Below are 23,886 nucleotides of genomic sequence, written 5' to 3'. Positions count from 1 at the left end.
CTGCGACTCATTCTGAAAAAATTAAACAGGTTTGATTCTGTGTTTATTCACAGAGGTGGGCTCCCTGTGCACGGGCGCTAACAACCAATGAATGCTCATCTGGAAGTAGAATATATTTAATGTAGCGATGATGAATAAGGAAATCAGGGGCCTCATGGATAAAGCCGTGCGTAGAATTCGCACTATAACAAGACGTAAGCACAAAAGTCAAAATGTGCTTACGCACAGAAAAATCCAGATGCAGGAATCTGTGCATTCGCCCACTTCCGTGTTCTTCTGCTGCATAAATCCCGATCAGTGTGAAAAGTAACGCTTGTGCACGTGCTTGCTGTCCCGCCCTGTCTCCTCCCAGAATTATGCCTCTTTGAATATGCAAATCAATATAAATAGCCCTTAAGCTCAGTGTTCTGTAAAAAGACAATGAAAAAAGCAAGAGGGAAAATGGAAGAATTTCAGCGAATACCAAGTGGAGGCAAGGAAAAACGTACTATTTGTTAGTTTAAACAGTTGTATAATCAACAAAAGGAAGCTGATCGACTGACATAGCATGTCGGAGAAACTCGAAAGCTCAAGTTCACAAAGTCACACAGTGCCCGAAATAAAAAAGAAGTTGTCAGATATCAAAGTCACCATGAAAAGGCGAGTCAAAGCCCACCGTCTGAGTGTCATATGAAACCTAATTAGGGTACAGAGAAAAAAAAGGCACACAGTGGGGAAAAAGCATGAAATGTCAACTTCAATCTTGAAATTTCCACTTTAATTCCGTAGTTTATTTTGTCATTAAAGTAGAACATCATAAACTTCATCTTAAAATCGTTTAATTAACCAGTTTCTCAAATCACATCATAATTAAAGTAGCATGTTAAATGCTTTGTTTTGTATTTGATCTTTTGCTCTATGTGTGTGAATCACTACGTGCTTCCGCTTTTTCTTTCTCCGACAGGACACAGAATCATTACATTTGTGATATTACAGCTGTCTGAATAATTAAAATACTGAGATGTATCCGTGATATCTTTTTCTTGATGATAGGAGTTAAAGCATGTTATTAAACATGGGAACACGGTGTGTGATTGTGCGCGACCTCCGATGAAATTATTGTAGCAGTACTGTCTCTTTCAAACGTACTAATCTCCAATTCCTGTCCTTACTTTTCTTTCTTCACATACCCAATCGCCACACAATCAGCTCTGTAATAGACATTAAGCCATCTGTAAGCTTACAACGACGATTCTTGAAAACTTTTAAGGAACATTGAAATGTCTTTGTAGTACATGTTTAATTATTCTATCCATCTATCCTTCCAGTGTTGCGTCAGCCCCAGAAAGAATAGAGCACAAGGTAGGATCAATCCGTGAACTAGCTAGCGCTGCTGAACCGTGTCCTCATATGTTTAATTATTAACAATACAGATTATTTAAATGAAGTTAAAAGTTTTAGCTATATAATATAATCAACATATTTTGCTGCATTTCATCTTAAAAATGATATGGTCACCATATGTAAATACGCACTTTATAAAGTGGCGCAGGTTGTGCAATATTATAACCGTAGTGCAAGTTTACAGTGAGGTGATTGTACTTATAAGTACAAACAGTTCTACAAGGAGCACTTGATGGACTGATTGACTGTTTCTGAACCGCGAGGTCCATACAGGAAAGGCTTTGAAACGTTTTGCCGTGGCTGAGGCAGGGTGGGCTTGATGCTGTATACCAATAATTCTCTTTCCGATCAGCTGCTGCTGTGATTCCCCACTCAGATACAGTGATAAAAATACTCCGAGTGGTGCAGTGAGAGTAATATGGAAAAAGATGATCTGCTGTGGCAACCCTTAACATGAGCAGCTGAAAGAAGGAAAAAAAGGTGCAGTGAGAGTAACAACACTAAAACAGTTATGGTATTTGGAATACTATGGCTATTCCCTGGACCATAATATTGTTACAGGTTAATTACAATCAGATGCACTACACTAATAAACAATATGCAGTTTTATACATCGCGATTTGAACGTTGAAACACTTCTGTGCGTACACACCATTTATGCATGAGGCCCCAGGTGTTTTAGATGTGACAAACGGAAGAGGAGATTTTCTCATGTTTTACATACCACGACAGAACAGAAAAAAGAAAAAAGGACTGAACTCACAGTAGCTGTTAACCCTTTGTATAGCGCTAGCTGTATCAGGCAGCACAATATTTGCGTCAGAAAAAGGGATGAACATGACTGACTTGGTCTGGCTATGAGATCAGTAACTCGGTCAGCAAATCTGACATATCCCACAACTTGACGTTGTATAATGTGACACTGGCTTAGTTAGATTTCTGACTAAAAGAAAAAAGCAAGATTTGTTATTTAAAGAATGGGGATGCCATTGATTTGCCATGATGCGACAAAACATTTCGACAACCTCATATAAAAATCTTGCCATTTAACACGAAGTGGATCTTTGTCATGACCTACAAAAATAATCATTTGTGATCATTGCTGCAATACTCAAAATCCAAAAGAATAGCAGACCTGAAGATTATTCAGCTGCATAAAATTGACCAAGAAGAAAAACTTAAACAGTCCTTAAATAATGACCTCAACCACTCCCTTTTATACTCACTGAATGACTTTAAACCCATTTTTTTATTTTCTTACACTGAATTATTGACTGCCATCTTGAGGAGATACCTGAAAAACTTGATAGAAGAGCTGAATTAAAAAAAATAAATAAATAACAGAAAGACAGAAAACCTCAGCAAGTTAACATGTTAATGACTAATCATAATACATATTTTAATATATACATAAGTATACACCTTTATTTTTAAATTTCTTTTTTTTTACAAGTATTAAGTTAATTTTTCAAGTGCTGACTCCAGATTTCTGCACCTAATGCAATACTCGATCACAGAACAACTCCAGTATTGCTTCTTATATATATATATATATATATATATATATATATATATATATATATATATATATATATATATATATATATATATATATATATAATTTTATTTTTAGCAGACGGAATGTGCAGAATAAACGTGGATACCACGTGGCCCTGCTGCAGTGACGCATAACATCAAGTGTTATTTCCCTTATTTTCACATTCTGGGCTTGTAAAACATTATAAAATGTAGCTCATGAATAAAGCACATTAAGAAACATCAACAAAAAAAGACAAAAAACACAATAAAGAGAGCTGACAAAACAAAAACAATATAAAATAATAAAATGGGTAGACAAACAGAATGCAAAATAAATAGAACACAGTGGAGTAACAAGTACTTAACACCTAGGTGAGCGTTCACGGACCAGTGGTTAGTCATTAATGAACGGAAAATAAATGTCATTTTAAAACTAAAAAATATAAACCATTAAAAATAACAAATGAGTCTCAGATGAATCAATGAAAGGTTCAACATAGTTAGACAAGTGAATGTAGGACAGTATTTACAGTTGTAGGCAGGGATTATTGAGGTTAATAAAAGTTGATTTTTGAGCACTTCCATCAGCATGCATGCGTGACTTCTTCAAGAGATATTTGGAAAGATTTCACATTAACATCCCACACAAGTAAAAGATGTTATTAAAATGAAAGTGTGCAACTGTTGGTAAGAATCAAGAAATATTTACAAAACAGAAAATAAAGTATAAAAAATTATGTTCTCTCAGAGTACATTTCCATTGTGCTTTTTAACACGAGATCGTTTTAATTTTGTAATTAAGTGAAATTGTCAAATTGTAAGATTGATTGTGGACTTACAGGTAACTGCTTATTTTTTGACTTGCCTGATGTTTAGTGCCAGTTCAAAACATTGACATTAATTTAAAAAAATGTTTTGTTATATATTTGAAATGTTTGAATCTAGTAGTATGTATAGGCCTTTTCTAAATTTTTTTCTTTTTCTTTGCACAATATTCTTATTTTTGAAGAGTTTTACTTAACCTTTGCCCTATGTACAATACAGCCATTAGTAAAAAAAACATTCTTACCTGACATATATTTTAATATATTAAAACTGCATGGTGCTAAATGGAGGACAAGGTAGACAGTAAGGAGTGATGCTGAAGTGATAACCCGGGTTGCTTCACTGGGAATAAGTAACATTGACTGACATGTATGTTAGCTGCTGTGAAGTGAAGAACACTGAAGTTGTTCATCCATACTTTTCATTGCTCAACCTGTTACTTACGCTTTGGGACACCATTGACACCGGTTAGAATTCCACTTGACACCAATCTGCAACAAAAACTGACAATTCCACTACTGCTTATTGCTTCCCTCAGCGAGTCCAGCAGACTGAGTGCATGTAGTTTTGGTTGATTTCTGTTGCTTATGAAGCTTTTCCTGTTTTTTTTCCAGTTTTTCTTGTGTCTTGCGAGTCTTGTCCAAGATAGCTTTCAAGTCTTTAAGTTTCTTTTTAATTAAAGCCCGGTCTTGAGAAGAGGCAACACCAAGAGACTGAAAGTATAAAAACAACAAATCTTCAAAGTGATATCTCCTACAGTCTTTTTATATTATAACTAGACATTAAGCCCGTTACAATAACGGGCGCTAGAACAGTAGTGCATAAACATTAGCAGGAACAGTCAATATTAAATGGCAAGGGACCTTGTATGTGGCTGTAATATGCGTCACTGTATTGTGCGCCTTTAATTTTCTCTCTCAGTAATACTGGTTTGTATTTCCGTAAAATGCCTGTAATTTTGTCTGATAGTAATACAGTGGAACTGAAGTAATTTCCCCCATAGGACTGTATGTAAATACAATTAATCCGTTCCAGACCGTATGAACTGTATGTAAATATATATTTTTTTTAAGTTTTTAAGCACAAATATAGTTAATTATACCATTGAATGCACATAGTAATAGTACACTAAATGTAAAAACATTGAATAACACTAAGAAAACCTTGAACAACAGAGAAAACTAACACTGCAAGACTTTGCGCCTTATGACCTGTTCGCTAAAAACACTTTTTTTAATGAATTTTAAGCACAGCGAAAAAAATGAACATTTGAAAAATTTGTAATTTAATAAACAACCAAGAAAAGTAACATTGTAACAATGCACGCGCAAGCCTGTGTGTGTCTCTTTCGCGGGCCTGCATGTGTGTGTGTCTCTCTTAAGCGGGTGCATCTGTGTCTGTGTGTGTGTCTCTCTCGTCTGTGTGTGTGTCTGTCTGTCTGTCTCTCTCTCACGCGTGCCTGTGTGTGTCTTTTGTGCCTGTTTGTGTGTGCCTGTCTCGCGCGCGCCTGTGTCTGTCTGCCTGTCTCGCACGCGCCTGTGTGTCTCCCACGTGCCTGTGTATGTGTCTGTCTGTCTCACGTGCACCTGTGTGTGTGTCTGTCTGTCACCCGCGCGCCTGTGTGTGTGTGTGTGTCTCTCTCTGCACACACAGGGAATGCACAGGAAGAGACTGAACATGTGCCGTGCGGCCCCGCGCATGTGCACTTCACCAGAAGACACACACACACACGGACACCTGGACACACACAGGGGTTTTATTAAAGACGATGATTGTGACTATTTGTGACTATTTGAATATCTGAACTGTAGAATTTACAATATGTGTACATTTGGAGTGGTTTCTCTAGGTATGCAGGTCTTAAGCCAATTTCCACAAGCTTCACTCCTAACATTGACTCCAGGGTTGCTTCCTTTTGTGTTTCCCATGTAAATTTTGGAAACAAATAGATGAATTAGTAAATTTCTAGGTAGCATGGCAGTGCAATGGAGAGCTGGATTTCTCACAGTGCTGAGAATATCACACAGTGGGTTCTCTACAACAGATATGGCCATTCCATCACTGATCTCCAGCTTTGTGTGCAGCACTACCTGCTAATAGTGCCCATTCTGTATTTAGTAATTAGTATAATCCCTACTTGTAGATAGATAGATAGATAGATAGATAGATAGATAGATAGATAGATAGATAGATAGATAGATAGATAGATAGATAGATAGATAGATAGATAGATAGATAGATAGATAGATAGATAGATACTTTATTAATCCCAAGGGGAAATTCACATAATCCAGCAGCAGTATACTGATACAAAGAAACAATATTAAATTAAATAGTAATTAAAAATGAAAAAATAAAAATAAAATTAATGTTAGCATTTACTCCCCCGGGTGGAATTGAAGAGTCGCATAGTGTGGGGGAGGAACGATCTCCTCAGTCTGTCAGTGGAGCAGGACAGTGACAAAAGTCTGTCACTGAAGCTACTCCTCTGCCTGGAGATGACACTGTTCAGTGGATGCAGTGGATTATTCATGATTGACAGGAGTTTGCTTAGTGCCCGTCGCTCTGCCACAGATGTTAAACTGTCCAACTTTAATCCTACAATAGAGCCTGCCTTCTTAACAAGTTTGTCCAGGCGGAGGCGTCTTTCATCTTTATGCTGCCACCCCAGCACACCCCGTAGAAGAGGGCACTCACCACAACCGTCTGGTAGAACATCTGCAGCATCTTACTGCAGATGTTGAAGGATGCCAACCTTCTCAGAAAGTATAGTCTGCTCTGACCTTTCTTACATAGAGCATCAGTATTGGCAGTCCAGTCCAATTTGTCATCCAGCTGCACTCCCAGATATTTATAGGTCTGCACCCTCTGCACACAGTCACCTCTGATGATCACAGGGTCCATGAGGGGCCTGGGCCTCCTAAAATCCACCACCAGCTCCTTGGTCTTGCTGGTGTTAAGGTGTAAGTGGTTTGAGTCGCACCATTTAACAAAGTCTTTGATTACTTTCTGTACTCCTCCTCCTGCCCACTCCTGATGCAGCCCACAATAGCAGTGTCATCAGCGAACTTTTGCACGTGGCAGGACTCGAGTCATATTGGAAGTCTGATGTATATAGATTGAACAGGACCGAGAAAGTACAGTCCCCTGCGCCCTGTATTGCTGACACAATGTCAGACCTGCAGTTCCCAAGACGCACATATTGAGGTCTGTCTGTAAGATAGTCCACAATCCATGCCACCAGGTGTGAGTCTACTCCCATCTCAGTCAGCTTGTCTCTAAGGAGCAGAGGTTGGATGGTGTTGAAGGCGCTAGAGAAGTCCAAAACATAATTCTTACAGCACCACTGCCTCTGTCCAGGTGGGAGAGGGATCGTGTAGCATATAGATGATGGCATCCTCCGCTCCCACCTTCTCCTGGTATGCAACTGCAGAGGGTCGAGGGCGTGCGGACCTGTGGCCTCAGGTGGTGAAGCAGCAGCCGCTCCATGGTCTTCATCAGATGTGACGTCAGAGCAACAGGCCGGAAGTCATTCAGCTCACTAGGACGTGATACCTTTGGGACAGGAGTGATACAAGATGTTTTCCAAAGCCTTGGGACTCTCCCCTGTTCCAGGCTCAGGTTGAAGATGCGCTGTAGAGGACTCCCCAGTTCCAACGCACAGGCCTTCAGCAGTCGTGGCGATACACCATCTGGACCGCTGCTTTGCTGGCACAAAGTCTTTTCAGCTCTCTGCTCACCTGGGCTGCTGTAATTGTGGGTGGGGATGTCTCACCTATGCTGGTATCAGCAGAAGGATGGTTGGAGGATGCAGTACTCCAGGTGAGAGTGGGTTACTGTGATCAAACCTATTAAAGAAGTTGTTCATTTGGTTTGCTCTTCCACGCCTGTCTCGATGGCGGCACCCGCTTGAGCTGCAGCCAGTGATAATCTTCATCCCATCCCACACTTCCTTCATGCTGTTGTTCTGCAACTTCTGCTCCAGCTTTCTCCTGTACTGCTCTTTCACGCCCTGAGCTGGACTCGAGTTCCTTCTGCACGCTTGAGCTCATGCTGATCACCACCTTTAAAAGCCCTTTTCTTCTGGTTCAAAAGGCCTTGATGTCACTTGTAACCCATGGCTTGTTGTTAGCATAGCAGCATACTGTTCTTACTGGAACTACAATGTCCATACAGAAGTTGATGTAATCAGTTGTGCATTCAACAGCCTCTTCAATGTTCTCACTATGTGACCCAAGCAATATATCCCAGTCTGTAGTTCCAAAGCAGTCTCTCAGAGCCTGCTCTGCCTCAGGGACCACTTCCTGTATGAGTGTGGTTGTAGGTAGCGCCTCACTCTTGGTTTGTATTGAGGCTGAAGCAGAACCAGGTTATGATCTGCTTTCCCAAGCGCAGGCAGTGGGGTGGCGCTGTATGCGTCTTTAACGTTTGCATACAGTAGATCGATAGTCCTGTTTCCCGAGTGTTACAATCCACATACTGGGAGAAGGCAGGTAATGTTTTGTCCAGCGTTACATGGTTAAAGTCTCCAGCGATTAGCACAAGTGCCTCAGGGTGCTGCGTTTGTAACTTAGCAACTGCGGAATGGATGATGTCACTCGCCATCTCTGCGTTCGCTTGAGGTGGGATGTAAACAATAACAACAATCACGTGTCCAAACTCTCTGGGCAAGTAATAGGGACGCAGACTTACGGCCAACAGTTCGATGTCCCTGCAGCAATTGGAGATTTTAACGTTTACATGTCCTGAGTTGCACCATTTTGTATTGACATAGAGAGCGAGTCCTCCTCCTTTCTTCTTTCCGCAGGTACTTGCGTCTCTGTCCGCTCTAACTGTGCTAAACCCGGGTAGCTCCACGTTAGCATCTGGGATGGTAGACGTTAGCCACGTTTCACTAAAACACAGCAAGCTGCATTCTCTGTAGGTTCTGACATTTTTCACCAGCACAGCCAGTTCGTCGATCTTATTTGGTAGTGAGTTCACATTTCCCAGGATCACAGAAGGCACAGACGGTTTATAACGCCATTTTCTCTCAAGTTGTCTCGATTTAATCTTATCTTTTATCTTTGCGCCGGCTCGACTGCCCCGATATCGTCTTCTTACCTCGTCAGATAAATAAGCAACCACACCGGCATATTGTATTTGAACTGAGAATTGTTCACAGTGCTCTGTGCCTGCACTCACTGAAGAGCACTATGCAAAAAAAGAAGTTGTACTGTAACAAAATATCTGGGTAGTTTAAGCCTCCTGTTCCTCATTTTAATATGCTCATGTCATAAAATGATTGCCCATGTTTTATTCATTCATTCCTTTCTTCATTTTCTTAAACCTGCTTATTTCTAATACAGGGTTCAAAGGCTGTTTGTAGCCAGAGAATGAAAGAGGATCAGGGTGAGGACAAAGTGGTAAGTGTGTAAAGATTTAAAATTGTAGAAATCACTAAATGCAGAATATATCAATTACACAACACTATTGTTGTTAAGGTGGACATATACAACATCTTCCAAAGTGTTGATTATATTTTTTTTACAATAAATACCCACAATGACACACCTCTTTTTATGAATGGAAATGAAATGCTTGTTTAGGCCATAAAGGCGACAATCTGAATGTGTTTTTTTTTTCTTCTTGCAAAATGAATTGTCACATACAAATTTAAAAGAGTTTATTTTCTGAGCCATTTTAATTCATTCCAGACTTTAAGAGGCTGCAGCCTGTTCTGGTTGCATTTTATGAAGAAGTTAAAAATGAGACCTGGGAATGGTGCCAGTCTTTCACAGCACACGCTCGCTCAAATGGAGCCTAATGTTGAGTTGTGCATCAATATAACCTGCATATTTTGAGGGATTTTGAAGAAAACTGAGACTCACTGAAGTAGAAGTGCCAGGATTTCATTAAAGGTTGGGACTAAATTTGTCACTAGTATGTTGAATTATATTTTTATTGTCTTTAAATATACACAATAAAAAAACAGATAATTTTAAAAGTTCAGTCACACCAATGTAAATGTGGACATTGTATTTAAATCCACTTACAAATGTTGAGAACTGACTGCATACCCCTGATGAAGTGTATGAGTTAACAGCCCATTGAAACACAAAAACAGCTGTGTAAGTTTATAGTTAATTGATATTTTAATCAAGGGAAATGTACAGTATATTAAAATTCAGGTATGGAATCTATGCCAATTGTCATTCGTAAAAAGAAAAATGCTATGCTACAAAACCAGGTGGGCCAATGAGCAAAGGGGGTGTGCATCAGCCTACTTAGGCCCAACAGCGGCATCATGCCTGCTACTCGGAGAACTATATGTGCAGACTCCTCGTAGACAGTGACCAGGCCAGTAGCGAAGAGTGAATGTTCAGTGAGAAATGTTCAGGATGTTATTGCGAGAAACTGACTACAAAGAATCTAAAAAAGTGTAACTGTCAACTGTGTTCTGTCAAGAATAGGACAGTTAAAAGGAAAAGGACCAAGAGATACAATGTCATGTGGATGAGCTAAAGTTCATACTGGAAATCTGTTAATGAGATGTCTAAACCAAAAGCATTAAATTAAATCGTGCTTTGGTTTGAGACTTCATTTTTTTTTTTTTTAATTAGCCCAATTCCAGTATGCATACATTTTGGTGTGTTTTCTCCCAGAGAATTCATTTTTAATACTAACTTATTCATTTAATACTAACTTATTCAAAGAGATAGGCTTATCTTGCTCAGCTGGAAGAATCCTAACTCTACTTTTCTAAGTCAGTGAGTAACTGATGTTATACAGTATACGATTTGAAACTGGAAAAAATCAAATTCTCACTTAGAGGATCTGTGCAGAACTTTTTCAAATCCTGGCAGGATCTAATCAGTAACATTTTAGGATAACCTTTTGCATTGAGGAAGCAGATTCTCTCCCCTCTTTTACTCCATTTATTTTTATTCATTTATTATTTTATCTATTCATTTGTCTTTACTAGCATAAAGTTTTACACTGCTGGCATGGCTCTCTTTCTCAGCAGTGGGAGTTGATTTGTTTCAAACCATTTTTTTTTTTGTAAAACTCAAGTTATGTTTATGGAATGTTATTTGATTTTAATAAATTCAATAAAATAAAATAATAAAAAAAACTTATTCAAAGAGGGCTACTAGAAAATTCGTTTTATCTTTATTTTGCAAAACCATTTTCTATTATTTTGGGCACTTCCATTTTCTGCACCTGGGATCTTGGTTTACATGACGATCTTTCCCAGAAGGCACCAGGATTGAGCTGCACATGACGTCACTGGACTGATCGTTTACAGATTGGTGCACGCAGTCCTTAAGAGTCCAAAATCGTGGTGTGAGATTCTGTTTTTTAATAAAAGACTTTCTTGTATTTAAACTCACCCCTTGATTTTTTTCTTGCGGTTTGAACCTGTTGACTGATCAGTTACAAATTTGGTATTGGCCTTGGGACAATTTCTCTAATCTGTCTCGTCTCCTCCTCTTAGTCACAATAGAAAACAAACTAGAAGGACTCCAGGAAAACTCCTGGAAAAAGTGTCCTAGCATTTAACAATAGAATTACCAGAGTCTACGAAAAAACTTATAGATCCGGCCCACCTTAAAACGGTTCTCACCTGTCCGCCAGCGTCCTTTGTCTTTTAAATGTGCCGATTAAGACAAGCAGCAAGCAGCTGGCTATTCCATCCCCCACCATCACAGAACATTCACTAAGTTTCCCAGCTCATGCCTTGTTTGATTATCTGGGAGTGACTCAACTGCTGGAGTTTTAGAGTGGAAATAATAGATTGTTATTTGGAACACACGCATTTCATGTTGTTTCCGTTTCTACAGTAATCTGTGTAAATACATTGTTAAAACAGAAACTTTGTCATATTTTACTAATAAATGTTACAAATTTTAGGCATAAACTATAGAATGTGTGAAGTCTGATTTCCAAAGATCAAATAAGCACTTTCACAAAAGGTTGAAGAACGACAAAACAATTTCCTTGGCGTAGCGTTAAGATTTGCTTCTCAGAGCGCAGCATGCTTACCGTGCCCCAGAGACCCTAGTTCAATTCCCTATCGGGGAGAAAATGTTACATTTTTTTTCTTTTTAACCATGGCCGTGCTGCCTGCCTCCCTGCAAGCATCTGCTTTCTACGTGGTGGGGCGTTTTTCTTTCTTTTTTTCTTAAGTAAATCGTTAAATTTAAAATGTCGATTGCAGTTATTTCTGTTGATTAATTCATGCTTTCATTCATTATAGCTAATGCTATTATCAAGTGGACACTATTTTTGCCTGTTGTATACAATCTGTCTTTATCTCCACTCTCACCACCCGCTTGCCTGCGTGCAGCGTGTGTTGATTGATATGTGGTTTAATGTATTTTATTTTTAACCTCAAACGGACATAAAATTTATAAACTGGTATGCACTGTCAGTTAATGAGATCGTTATATTTTCATGTGGGATGCTCCTTTTAAAATATTTTTTAACAATTGAGACTGCAAATAACTTGAACAAGTGTCCTTATAACTGTTATTTTTAAGATCCATAACACACAGACAGACAGACAGAGCACTGTGTAATAGAGAGACAGACAGGCAGAGAAGTCACTAGATATATAAATAAACAGGGAAGGCACATTTTGTAACATTAATTACTAAAATATGAAAAAGAAGTTTCTGTTTTAACAATGTGTTTATACAGATTATTGTAGAAACGGAACACACATTAAATGCGTGTGTTCCAAATAACGATCTATTATTTCCACTCTAAAACTCCAGCAGTTGAGTCACTCCCAGATAATCAAACAAGGCATGAGCTGGGAAAACTTACTGAACGTTCTGTGACAGTGAGGGATGGAATAGCCAGCTGCTTGTTGCTTGTCTTAATCGGCACATTTAGAAGACAAAGGACGCTGGCGGAGAGGTGAGAACGGTTTTAAGGTGGGCCAGATCTACGATTTTTTTCATAGACTCTGGCAATTCTAGTGTTAAAGACATGTGGGTGACGTCATATGTCACTACTTCATGGACATTCTCCTTAACTGCTGTCCACTGTGTCATATTAACAGAAGCAGAAAATGCCGGAAACAACAGAAAATAAAACGGTTTTGTGGCATTTACAAAGCATGATGTTAACAGTAAATCCTTCATATAGTTCATGAAAAATGAAAGAAAAAACAAAATCTCCACATTTCAAAATCAAAAATTTGCACAGACTAAGGAAAATTTTATTTTGATTAAAAAAGATATTAACATAAACTCTCATATCCTAATAAGAGCTTTCAACATTTTAAGACTTTTATCTTATTTGTGTTAATCCACAATCACACTAAAGTATAAGTTCAGTATTTTTCAAATCAATGTACGAGGGATGTTCAAAAAGTTTTTTTTAACTACTTATTAAGAATTTCAAAAACAAATGACATCACTTTTCTACATAGTCACCTTCCTTTGCGATGCAATTTTCCCAGCGTTGTGCCAACTTTTTAATGCCTAATTACCACTTCTTCTGCCTTCACCATTTCCAACGAAAATATAAGTGTGGAAAAATTTTGAACATTCCTCATATATACTGTATTAATATGCCACATATAATTGTGCACTAAAGTGAAGTGTTTATTCATAAATATTAAAAATACTGTGTCTGCTCCTAAAGCTTACAATACGACTGAAGGGTACACAAGTCCATTGGTTAAAAAAAACAAAAAAACATAAAACTACAAAATATGTCCAATTTGGAGCAGCAAACATGCCTTTAATAATGATTTAAGAAAACATGCCTTCCCTGTTGATGAGGCATAATAAAAGGAAATTATAAATATTTATCTTATCATAGATTCTTGAAACGTTTTACTTGAAGTAAGAATACTATTCCTGTTCACTTCTCTGTTCGCAGCCACCATTGTGGGTGGGATGTAAATAAAGAAATTGATTGACAGGAAACCAAACACGTGTCTGAAGTTATTTAGAACAATTTTGTCTTTTGAGAAAATGGTTTGAAAATGCACATATCCAGGATGTAACCACAAAATTAAAAAAGGAAAGCGTTTACAGTTCCCACCGACGTCCCTATGGTAAGCACAATGCCTTAAGGTTTTAGCTTGTTGTGCTTTGGTTGGATGCAAGCACTTGAATGGATGACTTACTGAAAGTGGGCCTTCAAGTATCTAATGCTCATATCTCCATGGACAAGTACTTGCAGCCGAACAGGAAAAGGAAAGGTGTTCCTGATCGCCTACTATTGAAGCCAATTGCATTTCAAACCATATTTAAAGCTGCAACTGAAGCGGGCTGAAATGTAGAGCCATAGAATGATAACAGTGGCAAACTGAGTACTGTATAGATGAGTAGCTTTTATGTAGGGCAGCAATGTCAAGCAGTTGTTAGTTGTGCTGCTTAACGGATCAACTGTCATGGGTTTGAATCATGCGCGTGATTGTTTTCCATGTAAATAATAATAGTAATCTCTATACGGTGACTCAGATCTGTCAAGCATCAATGCTAAATAAACATTTAATACTGCAAAAAGTAAGATCGATAATAAAATTTACTGTAATGAAAGCAGTCCATTCAGGTTTTGATCGTTTCTTTCAGTTTAATTTTGGAAAGTGGAAAAATGTCCCCTGAACTCTAAAATTGATGGTAGGTAAATTTTTTTCTTCATCAGTAAACACATACTTCAGCATAACAAAGCAGGCTCACCCCCTAGCAACATGTCTAAATTTTCCAGTGATGGAAGCAGCACATTCCACTTTCCTACATCACTTTTCCCTCAGTGGCCATTACTTCACCTTTTCCACATGTGCACCAACAATTTCCATTTGTTTGTTGTAGTGCTGTACCTTCCAGTTGCATATTTTGCTCTATCATATTTTTGCCTTTCCAATTCTGCTCTTCTCTCTGCTCTTTCCTCTGCTATCTATTGGATGTCTTTATCAGTATATTCTAGCTTGTACAAATAAGGTTCAGGGATTATGCTAAATATATGTTTGTCTACATAGTCAGACGTATTACCCATTTAAAATGATACGATACTTGTCTAAATCCTGAAAATGTAATTATAAGGAATCAGTTCTGAAAATGAAAATGGCATGTAAGGCATTCGCAAAATGAGCTAAATGAAATGATGCCTCTGGGGGTGAAAGGTTGTGTGGAATGACAGACAATTAGCAAGAACAGTGGCGCTTCTTTTAAAATGGCTGAATCTCACAGTTTTTTTTAATTATTCCTTTCTAAAGCAATATGGATACAATGCTTAACAACATTTGCAAAATCTCAATATGTGGATTAATATCCAATAAGATTTTTGCTATAAAAATGAATGTATTTGGTTAAGTTTAACCCTTTTTTTCATGTTTGGACCCATGTACCCTTGAGTGCCATTATAAGCTTCAAGAAAAGACAAGGTCTTTGTAAAAGTAATGAAAAATGCTGTGGTAATGAAAAAATTTATGTGGCAAATTAAAATATATAATGACTGTGAAGAAATAACTTTGACTTGATAATTACAGCACGCATCCTTTAAAAAGCATGAACACAGCTAAATGGATATTTTACAGTGTGATTTGCTATTAAATTCAACCGGAATAAGTATAGTTTTACAAAATCCAGGGAAAAACAAATTTAAAAAAATTCTGTCTGAATTCCAAAAAATAACTAAAAACAGTTATGTTTTTACCTTTAACTTTCTCCCATCTAACTGAAGCAGCTGCTCTCCATCGATATTTCTGGCAGTAAACTCCGGAATGTATTGCTCCATATTAAGACCCATCAGCCAATGAGAAACCTGCTGGCTGCTCCATTCAAAGACCGCCCTGTTCTGCCACTGATTGTGTTTCGGTGAGTGACCATCGTCAAGAATCTATGATTGCAAAAAAAATAAATAAATATATATATATATATATATATATATATATATATATATATATATATATATATATATATATATATATATATATATATATATATATATATATATATATATATATATATAGAGAGAGAGAGAGAGAGAGAGAGAGAGAGAGCTTAATCAATTAAAAAAAATTGTTGTTTATTCACAACTGAGCTCACAATCATTGAGTGTGCCCATGTGCTTGGGCAGTTTTAGTTAACACTGAAAGTACTTTTAGACAGCAGAAAACATTTATTGTTTTTTAACATGAGATGTAGGCTAGTGTTGCATACTACAGTATTTCTACACTATTTACTGTATATTACTTAAATGTTTTATGCAATAGGAAAAACTTTTTTTTGTCATTATCTCACCTCATCATCTATCATATCCAGGCTCTGAGTGAAGCAGCACAAAAAAGAGGGTGAAAAGATCATTAGACCAACAATGAAAGATAACATCAAAATAGAACAATTCAAATATCTCATTCATTACAGAAATTACTGCTATAGCATATAATTCATATATTTTATCTAGTATGTTTGTGTTCTTTTGAAACATGAATACTTACTTGAGCTTTTAAGGGCAGAATAATTTAAAATGTCATATTATAAATGCACTGCTGGCCAGCCTGAGCTGTAAAGCTATATCATCTCTATATATATAAAATCAAATGCCTGTCTGTAAGTTTGTCAGCTTTTCACAAGAGAACTATTTAACAGATTTAGATCGTTTTTTTTTTCTATAATTTGCTTGATATTACAGTTGATTTTGTGACTTTTCTCATTGAGCTAAGTATCATAGTTCGCTTCCAGGAACGATATATTTGTGCAAACCCGACACAGAGGCTGCAGGCTGAGGGGTGGGGGAAGCGTGATGTCAGGAGTGGGGAGCCAGACAGGGCCCTCTTCACTCATGCACCAGCCTCCATTCAAATTATTGTACCTCTCGCCATGTTTTGGAGTGTACCTTGCCTCTGCTTAGCTATTGATATTTGTTTGTTATTGATTTTTAAGGTTTGTCCTGTTTCACTACTATGTGGGCGGAGCCATGGGGGACAGCTAGTAATGCATATATGTAGCATGGCAAAGAGAGGAACCCATGTCTAGAAAAAGAAATCTGGACCAACAAAAACAAAAAATCCTAAGCTAATTTTAAACTAGAATGTGCAAAACAAAAAATATATGTGTAATCTTAAAGATATATTAAAGAAACAAAGCAATTATGACTTAAGTCATATCATTCTTATTACGAACATGGAGAAAAGAATAATACAATGCTTATCCAGAAAATATATCATAAAGCACAAGCTATTGCATAAATCAATAAAGCAACAAATAGACAAAGATAAAGAAAATATATAAAGAATACTATAAGACTAGATTACTATGAGATTAGATAAGAAGAGTGGTTCTAAGTAATGATCTTTATAATTGAAAAGAAAAAATATATATACCGTATATACTCATTATTTTATAATTTCAGTCGTATACAGTAGGTGGAATGCTAAAAACTCACGCTATTGGTTCAAGAGATTACGATATGCCAACGGTCACCTGAGAGAGTACCCACGGAGCACATTGCCTTTTTTTTCTATGTATTATGTCTATGTGACCACATGGTAATACCCGAACTATTCTGAAGCGAAATTTGCACTGTTTTGTGTATTTTGCATCTCACACCCTCAATCACCTTTATCGTAAGAGTGTCCCTTATCTACGTTGGAGCGTTTGATCAAAAGAAAAAGTGGTGCTGTTTTTAAATTAAACATCATTGAAGTAACAAAAGGAATTGGTAACTGCAGTGCTTCAACAAAATTCAATGGGTCTGAGAAAGTGGCACGAGAAGATGGCAAGAAGATGTAAAAAAAAAGATTAATGATTGATTTTTCGGGTTTCAAGACCCGACTTATATGTGAGTATATATGGTATATATACAGTATATATATATATACAGTACATTGTGGCAGTAGGGGGCAGTAGTGCACCCTTGAACCCTCAGGTACAACTCCAGACACCAGGTAAAAGTCCATGACCTTTTTATTTTTTCCCACAGTGCACCAAGCACCTTCCACACTACTCATAAACTCTTTAAACAAACCACTACTACTAAACTCTCCTCCTCGCCCAGACACTTTGCTCCTCCACCTCCCAGCACAGCTCAGTGTCCTTTTATAGCCCCTGATCCGGAGGTGTTCCTGTCCCAGCAGTCCACAGTTCCTTATTCCTTCCGGGTCAGGGCAATCAGTCTTTTACTTCACCCCGGGAGCACGCCATTCCTTCCGCCACGTGACTGTGACGTACTCCCGGGTCATAGGGCACAACAGATCCCACAAGTCCCCCCACAGCGACTCCTGGTGGTCCCCAAGGTATCCAGCAGGGCTGTGTATAAACACTACAGAGTCCATAAGGCCCTGCTGGACCTCGGGGCACGATCCTGCTGTCGGGAGAGCTCCTCCTGTCGGCCTGGGAATACACACATATACACATAGACAATGGATGGATGGATGGATGCTGTGTATATATATATATATATTGTGAACGCTGGCCCGGACACAGACAGACGGACATCATAATTTCACCACACACTGTTTACTTTACAACTACTATGTACAAAGTCTACCGTGCAGTCACACCCCAGTGCCTCCAGCACCGATCCCCCAAAGTCTAGGCCACACTCTTCCAGTCTTGGTGCCTTTCTCCTGGCTGCCTCCTGTCCTCCCTCTAGCTCCGTCTTTCTTCCTCCCGACTCTCGCCACGACTGCTGGGAGGCGGCCCCTTTTATGGGAACCCGGATGGGCTCCAGCTGCTTCCTGGCACTCCTCCGCAGACACTCCCTTGTGTGGCGGAAGTGCCGGCTGCGCACCTGGAAGCCATCCGGGTGTCCCCTGTCGTCTTCCCCCCAGCACTTCCGCCACTCCAGGGCTGTTCAGGCATCGGGGCGCCGCCTGGCGGTGGCAACGGGCCCCTACAGGGCTGGGCTTCCATGCCCCTTACCCAAGGCCACCAACATAGCCAGAGCGGACACCCCCTCATGGTCTGGTGGAGGTACAGGCCCTCCTCCGGTCCTCCTGGGCGTCCCGGCCGGCTCTTGCCTCGGCCGGATGTGGCAGATGATGGTCTGGAAGTGGGGCGCCGCCTGGCGGTGACCACAGGCCCCTACAGGGCTGGGCTTCCATGCCCTCTACCCGAAGCCACCAGCGTAACCTAATGGACACCCCCTCGCGGTCTGGAGGAGGTACAAGCCCTCCTCTATATATTGTGAAGGACAGCCGGGTCCCATGCCCTGCAGGGACGCCCCTGCTGCTTATGTTCCAGGGGAGCCACCATGGGCAGTCCAGTACCTCCCCCGGGATGCTTGGTGGCAGCCTCAATGGCTGATGGTGATTCCCCAACCATCCGCAGGGCTCCATGGGAGATGGAGTCCTCCACAGCCTGGTTGGGGGCTCGGATGGCCGCTAGGGGGAGCTGCATGGACTCGGCAGCCTGGCTGGACGAATCTTCAGCCCCACCCGGAGGTACAATTAGGACCAGGTGGTCAAGCACCTGGAACACTTCTAGGTGGGTTATAAAAAGGGCCAGCCACCACCACTCAAGGGGCCAGAGTTGGGAGGAAGGAGACGAAGCTTGAGGAGGAGTGGTGGTACAGGAAGAAAAGTGTGTTGTGGTTTCAGTGTGTGCTTTGGGACTGTGTTTGGGCTGTGTGGCACGGGGAAGACGTGTTCCACAGCTGAAGAAAAATAAAAGTCCTTTTATTTTACATGTGCCTCCTGTGTCCAATCTGTGCCAGGTCAGGCGCTATATAGTGCCTTTCACAATATATATAGATGAATAGACATTCAAGGTATCTGAGATGCTTTTAGTATTCTGGATGCTAATAAAGGCTAATAAATCCCTACAAAACAGAAAGCTGCAGGTTCAGATGGCTATCTAGGAAGAAAGGAAAAATTCCCTATGACTTACACTTATGTAAAACTCGCAGAATACCCGTGCTTCGCAGCGGAGAAGTAGTGTGTTAAAGAAGGTACGAAAAAGAAAAGGAAAAATTTGAAAAACAACGTAACTTGATTGTTAATGTAATTGTTTTGTCATTGATATGAGTGTTGTTCTCATATCTATCTATCTATATATATATATATCTATCTATCTATATATATGTTGTTTTCATATCTATCTATATATATATCTCTATCTATCTATCTCTCTCTCTCTCTATATATATATATATATATATATATATATATATATATATATATATATATATACCCGCTTGGCAGCGAGAAGTAGTGTGTTAAAGAAGGAAAGAGAAAGAAAAGGAAACATTTTGAAAATAACGTAACATGATTGTCAATGTAATTGTTTTGTCACTGTTATGAGTATCGCTGTGATATATATATATATATATATATAGCAAAATACCAAGCTTCGCAGCGATGTCATGTGTTAAAGAAGTTATGAAAAAGAAAAGGAAACATTTTAAAAATAATGTAACATGATTGTCAAAGTAATTGTTTTGTGTATTTGGCAGCGCACAAAGTTTTTTCGTCTAGCTGCATCAGAAAATGTACCACAACGTCTGACATGCCTCCTTTTTAGTGTTTTCTCACAGCTTGGATTGCTGCTGTCATATATATAAACACACACACACACACACACACACACACACACACACATACATACATATATATACACATACATATCTTCATATCTACATATCTATATACATATCTACATATACACATATATATATATATATATATATATATATATATATATATATATATATACCTATCTAGGTGTATAGCTTTGGTCACTGAGTGCAAGGGAAAAATAATAAAATATAGTCTATAAGTTATTAAACAGTAAAACATTAACGTTTTAAGAAGTACAGGTACATTGAGCACTACTGGAGTGGTTTCAGGTAAACTACATTTTAAAGACTGTGTAACACAACAGGTAAGTAACTAACAGCAGCTAAAATGTATATGGATCATCTCTCGTAGTTGATCCCTTTTGAAAGGCGCTACACGACGGCTGTGGTATAGAAATTACATTTTCTATGTGAACGTTCAAATTTGTGCCTCTGGTAATGTGCCTTACCGGCATTTAAAGAAAATTAGTTTTGTGTCCTCTGCAGTGTTAAGAGAGAAAGGCTTTGGTTTGGGATAAAAGGAAAAAAGGTGTAAAGAAAGGAAAGTTGCCTTTTTCTTTTATATAGTATAGAGAGATGTGTTCGCTGACGTTATGATCGCCTTGTGTAGACTGGTGAGACGCCCCGCCATTAATCGGCTGTGATGGCACTGTCAGTCCTCCACTCGTGTGTGTTTTCATAATCCGAGGTGAGGACCTCATAATCGTATAATGCAAAAGAAAGTGTGAATCGCCTTAATATTATTTTGCCGTGGTGTAGAAAAGGGGTCCCGTGTTTGCACTTGTCTGGGCTATAGCGCAGGGGAGGATGAAAAAATTAAAAGTGCTCACTTTGACTTAAGGCAGAAGCGCAGTCAGCGTCTCAAAGGCCGGCACAGCTATGCGCTGGCTGCTCGACTTTGCTGGGCAGGAGACCACAGTTTTGCAGACACGTTCATGATATCAAAAGTCTCAGCGCTCTTTGGAGGTCATTCATATATTATATATATATAGCAAAATCCCGCCTCGAGCGGAGAAGTAGTGTGTTAAAGAAGTAATGAAAAGAAAAGGAAACATTTTAATAATAACGTAACATGATTGACATTGTCATGAGTGTTGCTGTCATATATATGCCTGCCTAAATAAGTCACCCTCGCTTTGCTCTTACTTTATTTACCGCTCATTTAATCATGGCTATTGGCGGAAAAATTATAAAATGGAAGGAGGATGGCTTTACCAAAAAAATTATTGATGGCAAATCGATTATTCATAAAGCTTGAATTGGTGATGTTTTTCTGTGTTAACCTCATATTTTTCAGACTTCTTCTCAAACTAAGGTGGTGCGAGGATAAAATGAATCGGGATGCGCTGATCAATGTAATCGTGTACAGTACCAGGAAATCATGCATTGACAAAAGCTCCCTTTGCTTGTAATGCAAAGTGTGATTAAATGCATTATTTTTAACGCTTATGGAGCACATGCATCGAAGCTTCTCAGCTGTGCTTGTGCTAAGAAAAGGACAGATTTTAAAAAATAACGTAACACGATTGTCAATGTGACCTTTTGTAAGTAGTGTCTGGAGGATTCAGTGTGGAGAAACTCTAGAGACAGCGTGTGTATTAACTTGTGGATTTTTCTGTGAGTATTTGGTGGCAGTCTGACAAAGTTGCTTCGAAGACGGCGTTAGCGCGAGCTCAGCTCAGACCGAAATTAGATGAATGGGAGGGGAGATGATGACGTGACTCCCCCACCCGCCTTAACTGTCAATCCCCCACAAACACAGTCTCGGAATTTGCATAAGCACACCCCTTCACCTACAATTTTAACTTAGTTATAAAGTGATCAAAACTCTCGCTTATATCCTGCGTCCTCTCATTAAACTTGTATCCCGCATTACCTGTGGGCATGTGAAACGCCAGCGGTAGCCTGTCTATGAACTTAGTTTAAAGTTTAGGTTTACACCTTGCTTTCTTTCCGAGGCAGCAACACTCATGAATATGGTAGTATATGTCACTCGCTCGCTTCTTATTGTTTTTCGCTGCGTTCTCAATTATATAATGCATGTTTTCTTAAGCGCTTTTTGCAGGTCTTCCTGGTTTTCTACGCACTGCGTTGACAATCAGTTCACGTGATTACGTGGGAGGCGTGATGATGTCACACGAAACTCCGCGCTTCCAGCTCAACTCCATTACAGTTAATGGAGAAAAATACCTTCCAGTTATGACCATTAGGCGTAGAATTTCGAAATGAAACCTGCCCAACTTTTGTAAGTAAGCTGTAAGGAATGAGCCTGCCAAATTTCAGCCTTCTACCTACACGGGAAGTTGGAGAATTAGTGATGAGTGAGTGAGTGAGTGAGTGCTTTGCCTTTTATTAGTATAGATATGGTTATTTATACACTGCATTAAAAAATTGGATTTGAACTCAATATATGTACATTGATCATCCCCTCCTCGAACCGCCACCTTATCGTGGTGGAGGGGTTTGCGTGTCCCAATGATCCTAGGAGCTCTGTTGTCCGGGGCTTTATGCCCCTGGTAGGGCCACCCAAGGCAAACAGGTCCTAGGTGATGGATGAGACAAAGAGTGGTTCAATCGACCTTCTATGATGAAAAAAAAAATGTAGACGCTGTTTTCCCTCGCCCGGACGCGGGTCACCGGGGCCCCTCTCTGGAGCCAGGCCTGGAGGTGGGGCTCGATGGCGAGCACCTGGTGGACGGGCCTGCACCCATGGGGCTCGGCTGGGCACAGCCCGAAGAGGCAACATAGGTCCTCCTTCCCATGGGCTCACCACCTATGGAAGGGGCCGAGGAGGTCGGGTGCAGTGTGTTGGGTGGTGGCCGAAGGCGGGGACCTTGGCGGTCCGAAGCTGGCTCTTGGGATGTGGAATGTCACCTCTCTGAAGGGGAAGGAGCCTGAGCTAGTGCGCGAGGTCGAGAGGTTCTGGCTAGATATAGTCGGGCTCACCTCAACGCATAGCTTGGACTCTGGAACCAATCTCCTTGAGAGGGGCTGGACTCTCTACCACTCTGGAGTTGCCACCAGTGAGAGGCGCCGAGAGGGTGTGGGCATACTTATTGTCCCCCTAACTTGGAGCCTGCACATTGGGGTTTACCAAGGTGGACGAGATGGTAGCACCGAACAGCAGTTTGGAGTACCCACCCTTTTTGGAGTCCCTGGAGGGGGTGCTAGAGGGCATACCTTCTGGGGACTCCCTCGTACTGCTAGGAGACTTCAGTGCTCACGTGGGCAATGACAGTGAAACCTGGAAGGGCGTGATTGGGAGGAATGCCCCCCACCCCCCCCCGATCTAAACCCGAGTGGTGTTTTGTTATTGGACTTCTGTGCTCATCACGGATTGTCCATAACGAACACCATGTTCAAGCATAGGGGTGTTCATATGTGCACTTGGCACCAGGACATCCTAGGCCTCAGTTCGATGATCGACTTTGTGGTCGTGTCATCAGACTTGCGGCCACATGTCTTGGACACTCGGGTGAAGGGAAGGGCAGAGCTGTCAACTGATCACCACCTGGTGGTGAGTTGGCTTTGATGGTGGAGGAGGATGCCGGTCAGGCCTGGTGGGCCCAAACATGTTGTGAGGGTCTGTTGGGAACGAGTGACAGAGTCCCCTGTCAG

General features: G+C 39.9%; 1 protein-coding gene across 3 annotated transcripts in view; it reads right to left on the bottom strand.

The window, feature by feature from the left end:
- Window positions 1-2,962: 2,962 nt before the first annotated feature.
- Window positions 2,963-23,886, bottom strand: part of ppp1r9a (protein phosphatase 1, regulatory subunit 9A) — a 259,164-nt gene continuing 238,240 nt past the window's right edge. For 2 of the 3 annotated variants that reach the window (XM_039736777.1, XM_039736778.1), the window contains exons 18-20: window positions 15,993-16,016; window positions 15,406-15,588; window positions 2,963-4,460 (exon numbers count right to left, since the gene is read on the bottom strand). In XM_039736777.1, the coding sequence (XP_039592711.1) occupies window positions 4,263-4,460; window positions 15,406-15,588; window positions 15,993-16,016 (405 nt within the window). In that variant the 3' untranslated portion in view covers window positions 2,963-4,262. The remainder of the gene's footprint in view (window positions 4,461-15,405; window positions 15,589-15,992; window positions 16,017-23,886) is intronic. The other variant, XM_039736779.1, reaches the window with a different exon arrangement.

This window comes from Polypterus senegalus, chromosome 15 (assembly GCF_016835505.1).
Source record: "Polypterus senegalus isolate Bchr_013 chromosome 15, ASM1683550v1, whole genome shotgun sequence".
Lineage (NCBI taxonomy): Eukaryota > Metazoa > Chordata > Cladistia > Polypteriformes > Polypteridae > Polypterus > Polypterus senegalus.
This window is presented reverse-complemented; position numbering and strand designations above follow the sequence as displayed.